The 11,379-nt window shown below is 46.8% G+C and overlaps 1 protein-coding gene across 1 annotated transcript in view; it reads left to right on the top strand.

Moving 5' to 3' along the window:
- Positions 1 to 5: 5 nt before the first annotated feature.
- The window catches only part of DCHS2 (dachsous cadherin-related 2), a gene marked incomplete at its 5' end in the record, with an annotated part of 199,825 nt that continues 188,451 nt past the window's right edge, over positions 6 to 11,379 (top strand). Inside the window, one exon of the mRNA XM_014543857.1 lies at positions 6 to 1,889. Within this exon, the coding sequence (XP_014399343.1) occupies positions 6 to 1,889 (1,884 nt within the window). The remainder of the gene's footprint in view (positions 1,890 to 11,379) is intronic.

Genomic DNA, 11,379 nt, shown 5'->3' with positions numbered 1-11,379 from the left:
TCGGGCTCTTCGTGCACGCGTGGATGTGGGCGGCCTCGGGCTCGTCTGCCCAGGTGTTCAACCTCAGCCTTTCCGTGGACGAGGGACTGCCTCCGGACACTCTAGTCGGCGACATTCGCGCCGGGCTGCCGGCTGCGCAGCAACAGGAGGTGGGCGGCTTCTTTCTGTCGGAGGACTCGGACGACTCCCCGCTGCTGGACGACTTCCACGTGCATCCGGACACGGGCATCATCCGTACGGCCAGGAGCCTGGACCGCGAGCGGCGGGACCACTACAGCTTCGTGGCCGCCACCCTACTGGGCGCCGTGGTGCAGGTGGAGATCCACGTCAACGATGTCAACGACCACTCTCCCCGCTTTCCCCGGGACTTGCTGCGGCTTGACGTCTCCGAGCTCAGCCCTCCAGGCACGGCTTTCCGCCTGCCAGGTGCCCATGACCCCGACGCGGGGCGGTTTAGCACCCAGGGCTACACTCTGGTGCAACCGCCCGGCCTCTCCGAGGACCCCGCAGGACCCTTCTTCCAGTTGCGCTATGGGATCCCCGGGTCATCACCGTCGCCTCTGTCCTCGTCGCCCCTGGAGCCCCTAGACCTGGTGCTGCTGCGGCGCTTGGACCGAGAGGCGGCGGCTGCACACGAGCTGCAGATCGAGGCGTGGGACGGCGGCCGCCCTCGGCGCACGGGCCGCCTGCGCGTGGAGCTGCGCGTGCTGGATGAGAACGACAACCCCCCTGTCTTTGAGCAGGACGAGTACCGCGCCGCTGTGCGCGAGGATGCTCAGCCGGGCGCCGAGGTCTGTCGCGTGCGTGCCACGGACCGGGACCTGGGGCCCAACGGCCACGTGCGCTACAGCATCCGCTCCCGGCAGGCGCCCGGGGCGGGTGGCGGCGGCGGGCCATCGGGGGGCGCCGCCTACTTCGCGGTGGACCAGCTGAGCGGCGTGGTGCGAGTGCAAAGGCCGCTGGATCGCGAGGCTCAGGCCTGGCACCAGCTGGTGGTCGAGGCCCGCGATGGAGGTGCGGAGCCCGAGGTAGCCACGGTGCGGGTGTCCATAGCCGTGCTGGACGTGAATGACAACCGGCCCGCCATCCACCTGCTGTTCCTCACCGAGGGGGGCGCAGCGCGAGTCTCTGAAGGTGCCCAGCCTGGCGACTACGTGGCTCGAGTGTCGGTGTCCGACGCGGACGGTGACCCGGAGAAGGAAGAGGAGGCGGCTGGGGGACCTGACCTGAGCCTTGGGGACAGGACCATCTCTCTGACCTTGGAGGGCGCAGAGGGGGCCTTCACTCTGAGGCCTGGCGGCTCGCCAGGGGTGTTTTTCCTTTGCGTCGAGGGACCCCTGGACAGGGAAAGCCGAGACCTGTATGATCTGCGACTGGTGGCCACGGATGCGGGGTCTCCGCCGCTGAGCACGGAGGAGACGCTGCTGCTCCGGATCGCCGACCTCAACGACCAGCCGCCCCTCTTCAGCCAGGAGCATTACCAGGCCTCCGTATCCGAGGCCGCGGCCCCTGGCACCGCCATCCTGTGGGTGAGCGCCTCCGACGCGGACGAGGCTGGCACCGGCCACGCCAAACTGCGTTATGAGCTGGTCCACCTCCCTGAGCGCTGCAGCCCAGAGGCTCAGCGGCCCAGGGCGGAGTGCGCACCATCCTTCACCATAGACCCCGAAACCGGCCTGATCAGCACTATCCGGAGTCTGGACAGGGAAGTCCAGGAGGCTGTAGAGCTGCGAGTGGTGGCCCAGGACCTGGGAGAGCCCCCGCTGTCTGCCACCTGCCTGGTGAGCATCACCGTGAATGATGTGAATGACAACGAGCCCATCTTCTGGAGGCAGGTGTACAACGCCACCCTGGTGGAGCACACCCAGGTTGGACACTGCTTTCTGCAGGTGAGTGCCTCGGGCCTGTGGGTCAGAGGAGAAGGGATGGAGCGGCTGTGAGGCTGTCCAGGGAAGGAGAATTGTGATGGGGTGGTCCTACCCCAGCTTGATATCAGGGAACACGGGCTCTAGTTCCTCCTCTACAGTGAGATGCATGGGTGCCCTCTGGCTACCTAACCGCTCTGCCAGGGGCTTGGACTGAATGAATGATCTCTAGGGTCCTTTCTGTTTCACATGATACTTGGATCTTGCTTTTGCTTGTGGAACCCCGGCTTCCTGAATGCCAGATATGTTTACCCAAATGGGCAGGAACCACCCATTCTCAAACAGTATGTGCGTGTGGCAATGTCTCATAGTTTTGAGCATCATATGGGGCATCCTAGGGAAGTAAAGTGGCCCTCACAAATTAGGTTTTATTTTATTTTATTTTTCGGTTGACCCTCACCCAAAGATCAATGCCAGCCAGGGCACAATTAGTTTTTCAAACAAATACGTGCCTGTAAACGCTGAAACTGTTTTTGAGTAACCCTTTCCAGAGACTTCCCACACTTTGTCCTACCTTCTTTAGAAGCCTGAAAAGGCTAGTTAAAGACATCGAGTGTGGGGGAGCACGGGACTTAGTTGGAATGTCTGTAAGGAGGATTCTCCGAAAGGTCGGGGGGCCTCTGAGGGGACCTTGCCGAAGGCGGTAGCCCCTACCTTGACTTTTCCAAACAAGTTCGATCCCCTGGGGTGTTTTACTAGAATCTCCATGTTTAGTCTTTAAAGATCTGACCTTATAGAAGCATATACTTTCTCAAGGATGCTTAACCTGCTAATTGTATCTAGAGCTTAATTTTAGTTCAATCTGTTATGACAATAAAAGCTAAAGGAGGCAGGCGAACAAGGCTACTTGGTTTCGATAGCCAAGTAGCGCCTTAGCCCTCTCTTTCATAGAAACGTGTATTGGAGCAATCTGTTCATCCGTCGCTCAGGGTCTGTGGGTCAGTCCCGGCAATCAAGCCATTTTTAACTGTTGTGGGCCAAGCTCCTCCAGTGATGCCTTTCAGGATCGTGAAGAGTAGTGAGGCTCAAATCATCCTTTATAAGACAGGGCTCTTGTCCTGGCCAGGGTTGCTCAGTGGTTAGAGTGTCAGCCTGTGCCCCAGAGGGTCCTGGGCTCGATTCCTGGTCAAGGGCACTTATCTGGGTTGCAGGTTTGATCCCAGCCCTCTCATCGGAGCAAGTGCAGGAGGCAACCAATCGATGTCTCTCTCATATCTCTCTCTCTCCTTTTCTTCCTTCCTCCTCCCCTCCCTTCTAGTCTCTCTAAAAAGTCAATGGGAAAAATATTTTAGGGTGAGGATTAACAACAAAAAGGTGGGGCTCTCTAACCTTCTTTTTGGGGGTGTTGCCTTTTGGAGTTCTGATCCCTCCTTCACTCTTAGGATGTTGTGATATGTCTCCTTCTAGCACCACACCACTTATTGATTCCAATTTCCTATTTCTTGTCTGATGTGAAATAACAAGCCAGATTGCCAAGACTAGTTTATTTACTCCAAGAAAACTTGAGTAAAATAAATAGAGCCGGAGAGGCTAACTAGTGAGCGAAGCTCTGAAGCTGTAGTTCACTCTCAGGCTCGGTTGTTTTAAGACCTCAAAGGCGTATTTCCTGGTTGAGGGGAAGAAGGGGCCGCCCTTTGGCTTTTATAAGTTACTAGAGGCCCAGTGCACGAAATTCATGGGGGGGTGGTCCCTCAGCCTGGCCTGAACTCTCTCGCAGTCCGGGACCTTTCGGGGGGGATGTCTGACTTCTGGTTTAGGCCTGATCCTGTGGACATCCCTCTCACAATCTGGGAACGCGTCCTCCTAACTGCTCGCCTGCCTGCCTGATCACCCTTAACCGCTTGCCTGCCTGCCTGATTTTGCCCCTAAAACTCAAGCTTCTTCTTTCTTTATTTTTAATATTTATATTTCTTCTTTATTTTTTATTTTAAAATTCAAGCTTCTTGAGAACATGAGGCACTTAACATTATTCCATATTCCTTACAGAGAGCTAAGCATGGTAAACACAGCAAATACTTAATATTTATAGGCTTCTATACAAACACCTTCCAACCAGGAATGTTTTAATAGGCAGTCTCCAAAAACTTGAACTGGAAAACCTCTAAGTAGAGTGCTCAGATTTCAGGCATCAGGTGCTATTAGCAGGATTTCTATACCAATTAAACTCTAATTCTGAGCTCTCAACAGTTTGGACAAACTGCCCTTCACTGTCTCCAAAGTTTCTTATTCGTCACTATCCCATTTTCCTCCACTTCAAACCAAAGTAACAAACGAAACCTTTAATTCTGATCTTCCTCGCCTCAAGGGAACAGCAAACCTCAATTCAAATAATTTCCCGCCAGTAGTCACATTCAGATACTGCCAGACAGGACTATAGGGCTGACTATGTACATGCGCAGTAACAGGCTCATGTTCTAGCTGCAGGCTCTCAGGCGTCCTCCACAATCCCACAATCCTCTGGTCGCACACTTCTGGTTTTTCTAGCTCCTCCTTAAGTGGTGTTTCCTTCAGTCGCCTTGCAACATCCAGGGCCTCTAGTGGGAGAGGATTTTTCTGTTCTTTGAGGTTGATAGCTGTTTACTATTTGGAATCAGTGAAGTTTCGGGAGTCCTGCCGCTGCCATGAACATGTTGGTCCCAAGCGCACTCATGAAACAACCACCCATTCAGTCCACGGCTGGTTCGCAATGAGAAAGGTACTGTGCTGAGCCCTTTTCCAATCAGATCTTCCTCTTCCTTCCCCAGCACACTCCAAACCTGCTCTGGGCCGATCACCCCAACCCCCGCAGACCCTTAAGACCTTCCTATTTCTTTGACTTTTCCCCATCAAACTCGCTCCCATTGCCTAGGGACACCCCTAACTGCTCCCTGGGGGGCGGGGCCAGCCTTGGCGAGGGGCCTGGTGTTCTGGTCTCTGGTGTTCTGGTCCTTTCAGCATTCAGGTAGCTAGCTTTATATGTATATAGATGTCTCCAATCACTTTTAGATAAGCGAGATGCTACTATATTCTAAATATGAGCTTTCATGACCGCTTCTAATTTTTTTTTTAATCCTTTGGATGATAATAACCTCCATCCTTTGCTCTGGCACAACTGGCAACTCTTTGAAAAGCAATGAATGCTTGCTGCTGCTGAAATGGACAAATCCACAAGTGTCAGTGAATGACATAATGGAACATTATTCATCACTCAAGCAGGGTCTAATATGGTGCAGGTTTGCTGGTCCTTCTTCATCCAAGATAGGGCCAGGCCCGGGAGTGACTTAAATCAGGTTCACCAACGTCCCATTGTTCAGAGTTTAGCCACATGGCCTCAGGTGTACTGTAAAGGAAGCTGAGAAATGGAGAGGAGCACATGGATTCCAGGGTATGTTGTTAGTTTCTGCCACGGATTTCTAAAAGTAAAGTCATAATAGGTGAGAGGTTGGACTAGAATTCTTCCATCTGGAAGACCTTAAGGATCTTGATATAAAACAGTACGACTTGGCTCCATTTGAAGGAAAATAAGCAGAGTGGGTTAATTGTGATTCCTTTGACTAGCACTTGTCTTTAGAGCTATTTCTAAAACTGTGAGATGATTCTGCCATGAGGTGTGAGTTTATCCCATTGTTACGACTCGGTTCGTGGCAGATCCATTATGGTGAGCTGAACTTGGCTCAAGTGTAGGACTGCAACTCTAACTGCAAAAAACCTTTTCAAGGTCCCAGGTATTGCTGTAGGTACTATTAAATTGTGCTGATGGGAATTTCTGGACATGCCAGTGATCCAGCCCCACCAGATTGCAGAAACCCTCCTGTTTATGAGGCTCTCAGGTGGCCCCTCCACAGCAGCGATGTGAACTTTCTGTGTTCCATAAGCCCTCTCGCTGACTCTGTCCCCTAACTTCTGGATAAGCCTCAATGGAGTGTCTTCCATATACTTTTTTTTTTCTTTAAAAAAAGTTTATATTAATTATATTAGTTTGAGGTATACAATATAGTGATTCAATATTATATTTAGTAACTGGAGGCCCGATGCACGAAGATTTGTGCAAGAATGGACCTTCCTTCCCCTGGCTGCTGGCACTGCTTTCGCTCTGGCCCAGAGGCCCAGAGCGGCTGGGGTGGTGGGGAAGGCCTGCATCCCGCCCTGCCCCTGGCCACTGGAAGCCTGCGTATGCAAATTAACCCACCATCTTTGTTGGGTTAATTTGCATACTCACTCCTGATTGGCTGGTGGGTGTTGCGAAGGTACAGTCAATTTGCATCTCTCTCTTTTATTAGTGTAGATCATCTGTCACCATGCAAACTTAACTCAATATTATTCACTATATCTCCCTTTACCTTTTTCACCCATCCCCTATTTCTCTAGCAACCCATTCCCCTCCCTCTGGCAACCATCCCTTTGGTGTCTGTTTTTATTGTTTTGTTCTGTTTGTTCATTTATTTTCTTTATTCTGTTTAGATTCCACATATAAGTGGAACCAGGTGGCATTTATCTTTCTCTGTCTGACTTATTTCACTTATCATAATAACCTCCAGGTCTATCTATGTCTTCAAGAATGGCAAGATTTCATTCCTTTTTATTGCTGCATGACACTCCTTTATTTACATATACCCCATCTTCTTTATCCATTCATCTATTGAAGGACACTTAGGTTGCTTCCATATTTTGGCTATTGTAAATAAGGCTGCAATGAACATAGGCTTTCTTTTTTACTCTCGAATTTTTTTATATCACTTTGTAAAAACGAACTCTTTGGATCTCATAGCCTCGCCTTTCTTCCAGGGCTTTATATAATTATATTATATCAATTCTTATAACTGTACCTTCTTTCTGTAGTGCTCTGCCAGTTTTCTCTTATTGACCTTATATAAGCTAGATTCTCCTTTGTCAGAATCAAAACAAAATGAGAAACAACTGGATGAGAAATTTGTTTTCTAGATTCACTGTAAGTCAGTGGTTCTCAACCTTCCTAAGGTCGCAACCCTTTAATACAGTTCCTCATGTTGTGGTGACCCCCAATTTCATTGTTACAAATTGAACATAATTAAAGCATAGTGATTAATCACAAAACAATATGTAATTATATATGTGTTTTCCGATGGTCTTAGGTGACCCCGGAGAAGGGGTCGTTCGACCCCCAAAGGGGTCGCGACCCATAGGTTGAGAACCGCTGCAAAGTGAATACTATGTCATCTAATAAAACACACCCTTGAACCTTCTCGGTGTTTGGTAGTTTATCCACATCACTTATCTGCTCTCAGTGCTGCCCATCCTCCTGAACCTTGGGGCTGGCTGAACCTTTTTATATTGTCACACCCAGATAGGAACTTTCCAAAGACTTTGAATGTGGAGCATACACTCAATGTGCCTCTCCCAACCTAGTATCTGGCTTGATAGATTCTCTTTTTCCTCAGATTACTATCAAAAAGACTAACTTCATTCTTCACCCACACTAAATCCAATGGTTTGAACTGCACTTACAGACTTTATCTTGTAATCAGGTATTAAAACAATATAAATCCAGCGTTGGTACCTGAATCACCCACACGCCAGAGCAAGATTATTCTCTCATGTCCCTCACATATCACCACTGTATTCATGCACTAATTCATTTATTTAATCAAACAACAGCATTTATTGAATAAACAGCATCCAATGGACAATATTTATTGAGTACCTATTACATGCCAGAAATTGGTCTTGGTGCTGGAGACGCAGCAGTGAGCACAGTGGGCAAGGTCTCTTTGCTAACAGAGTCTTGGTTCTTTCTCTCCTTCCTGCACTGTCAGTTCTTGTGGATGAATGGCATGTGCCCTGCCTCCACCTGCCTGTCACTTCTCACCCCCTCTTCTGACCTTCCCCCATTACTATACTAAATTCTGTCTCTCAAAAGGCACCTATGTTCTATTTCAAACCCAATGAACTTTTATTACTCATAACCTCCTCCATTCTCTCTAAAGTATGCTGGACTGTGGCTCACTTCCTCTCTCTTGAGTGTGTCTTCTTCACTGCCCTTATCACACTGCACTCTTTCTGGCTCTGTCCTGCCAATTCCCCCTTTTCCTCTTGTTCCCACTCCGTGTGGTAGGGGTATCGCCAAGGGGTCTGTCTTCCTCTCACTTCTTTCTGTACTTTCTTCTTATATATTTCCACAACTTCAATTTTTTTATTTTTTACATCTCCAGGGTCAACCTCCTTATAAACTCCAGATGAAACATTTCTCTACTTGGTATGTATCTCTACTTGGATGCTTTTTTGGCATCTTAAATCTAACATTTCCCCAGTGAAACAAACCCATTTCCCTTCTAGTATTTTTTTCTTTCTTTTATTTTCAACCTTCATTAATCAGCTCCTTTTGGAACTTTTCCTATCTTTGTGAATGTGTCCTTTCTATAGATGTGTTTACGCACTCGGTGGGTTCTGTGTGATGTATTTGCTGTTTGTTGGCGTGGTCGTGTTTGCATTGTTGAGAATTACAAGGGTAAAGAGCGAGGTCATGTCTCATGTCAGTCAGCTGGATGAGAAGCGGGTCTTGAGATTCCAAACCATGGCTGTGGGAGAGATCACTTGGCTGTGCTTGTTCACTCTCATGGTCTGACGTTGAGGAGAGGTGTCTGGGCAATGGACCTTAAAAATAGAATCTACCATCTGGAAAGACAGGATAAATTGGAAGGCTTGATTCCCACTGTGCTTTATGGGCTGAAAAGGACTAAATTGTAACTTTTTTTCTGATTCATGATATCTTTGGGGGTTATTTTCTTTTTATTGATTCCCAAGCCTTTAGTAAAGTCTTTCTAAGTGTGTTCGCTTTGTCTCAGTTGTGCTGTGGAGGTAAAAATGGAGAACCATGGTATGACTTAAGGGAAGAGTTATTAATTAGCTTTAGTCAAAGTGTCCAGGGCCAGCAGCTGCTCTCCTGAAGTCTGAGTGGTGATGATAGCAAAGGATGCTGAGGTTAGGAACAGAGGTGTTCCTAGTGCCAACTTCAGAAGTAAGAGACTTTATTAAGGAAGAAGAAGTTTCCTAAAATCTTAGTGTCATCTTTGATTCCTCCTCAAATTTGACTACAGAGTCCAAGTCTACAGTGTTTCTGACATCTGTCACTTCCTTTATACCCATGGAGGTCACCCTGGCTTTGTCCACCATCACTGTTGCATGTTGTTCCAACTGGAGCGATGGTAAGCTTATCTCAGTCTCCTTCCACTCAATGTTCTATTGGTCAGTATGGCTCCTTTCTTAATGGCTCTTTATGGTGCTGTAGTTACTGACTTGTCTTAGTAAAACAGAGGTGTTTTAGTGCCTTGTGGGATTGCAATTTAATGATATTTGAGTCCCTTGTAATTTCTAGTCTCATTGTACTAGAAGATCCATTACTTTGTTGAATTATATTGAAGAGCTACATAGCAAACACAGATATCTTCTGGATTTGCAACTAGTCAAGATTTTTACTGTTTCAGCTTACACATTATATATAATATATTAATTTTATTGTAAAGGTTATTTACTCAATATATTTTATCATTGGCCCTTTGGAAATTTATGGCCTGAATTGCATTGCGTATCCCATATTTTTGTCTCCATCAACTTACTACCAACATGTTCTTACTGTTTAACTTACATACTAACAGACTTCCATAGTGTGCACCAGCTTTGACAGTCACATCATCATATTTCACGTGTATGATTGTCTTCTTCTGACTGCTTAAATGGACCGGACCCATCTGTACGTATGCACTGAGAGCACATCAGGTTTCCACAGTAGTCATTTGTGCCTCTCCCCAGGATGTATCTAGACCAACTGCCAACTGTTGTCTTCCCTGAATATCTGACTCTTCTGGCTTTATACCTTAGTTCCAGCATGGCTTTGCTTTGAGAAGCCTCTAGGCCAGGGGTGGGCAAACTTCTTGACTTGAGGGTCACAATGGGTTCTTAAACTGGACCGGAGGGCCGGAACAAAAGCATGGATGGAGTGTTTGTGTGAACTAATATAAATTCAAAGTAAACATCATTACATAAAAGGGTACGGTCTTTTTTTTTTTTTAGTTTTATTCATTTCAAACGGGCCGGATCCGGCCCGCGGGCCGTAGTTTGCCCACGGCTGCTCTAGGCACTCATGGTTCACTGTAGATTTATCTCTCAGATTTCATTTTGACGTCCCACCTCTCCCTCCCTCCTCACCCCCCCAACACACAACCGATACCCAAGACCCATCAGCTGGATTTACTTCCTTTCCCCTTTTCCAACTTGGGCAAGGTGATCAGATAATATATTTGGATATGTAATAGGGAGGATATAACCTAGAATCTGTAGGATGTATCTCTAGCGACAGTCAATATGTAATTTACTGGTAATCTGTCTAATTCTTGGTTCTATAACTAAAGATGCCTGATATTGCATGGTAGAGTGTTCATAGCTTTAAAGATTAAAACTAGGCTGTATGCAGTGGTGAAAAATATAGACAGACTACAGGGCTAGAGTGCCTGGGTTTGAATCTCAGCTCCACTGCTTACTAGTGTGTGATCTTGGGCACCGTGCCTCACTTTCCTCACGTGGAAAATATGGATAACAGTAGTGTCAGCCTGATAAAGTTTTTGTGTGGATAGTGAATTAATACATGTATGTTTATAACAATTCATGTTATATGTTATTAAATGTTAGTAAATAAGACTTCTAGAAATGAGGAGGAAAACTGTTTTGCCTGATATAGCAAAGACTGAGAGCTAATTGAAAATGACATTTTGAATAAAGATTATCTTGGACTTAAAGATGGAAAAAGGAGCAGAAAATATTAAATTGCAGATGTATATGTTTATAGCAATGAAAGCAGAAATCTGTTTTACTTACTTTGGATGCTTATAACATCTCCTTTGGGCTTACAGAATCCCAGCTGTCTTAGGACAGTTCAGATGACTTCTCAATAGTGATCCTCTCCCCGCTACCTCAACCCCCCCACCCCCCCAAAAAAGTACTGTGAAGGTCTTTGAGAGCCTGGGCAATGTGATACAAGTTGTTGTGAAGGCAATGCGGTCATGAATCCTCTGGGGTGCACTTTAGGGCGCTAACCACCATACTTAGACTTGGCACCTGACCCCTCTCATGTGCGCGGGGTATGATTCTGGTCTATAGAGTGTCTTAGTGTCTTTTATTCTGTTTGCCAGTTCTTGCTTTTTAGAATCTTTAATTGAGACAACATGGAAAAAGACAGCACTGGAGTCAGAAAACCTTAGTTCCAATTCTGACTCCACCATTTATTGTCTCTATTAACTTTTCTGGTCACAGTTCCTCATCCATGGACTGTGTGTTAGTAAGGGCTCTCCAGAGAAATAGAACCAATAAAATATCTGTTTATATATGTGTGTATATACACATATATATTATGGTGAGGAATTGACTGGAGTGATTTGATATATATATATGTATATATATATATGAAATTTATGTTTATGACATATAAATGAAATATAAAAATTAT

The sequence above is a fragment of the Myotis brandtii genome, unplaced genomic scaffold (genome assembly GCF_000412655.1).
Source record: "Myotis brandtii unplaced genomic scaffold, ASM41265v1 scaffold34, whole genome shotgun sequence".
Classification (NCBI taxonomy): domain Eukaryota; kingdom Metazoa; phylum Chordata; class Mammalia; order Chiroptera; family Vespertilionidae; genus Myotis; species Myotis brandtii.
Note: the sequence above shows the minus strand (reverse complement) of the source record. Positions and strands in the feature narration are given on the sequence as shown.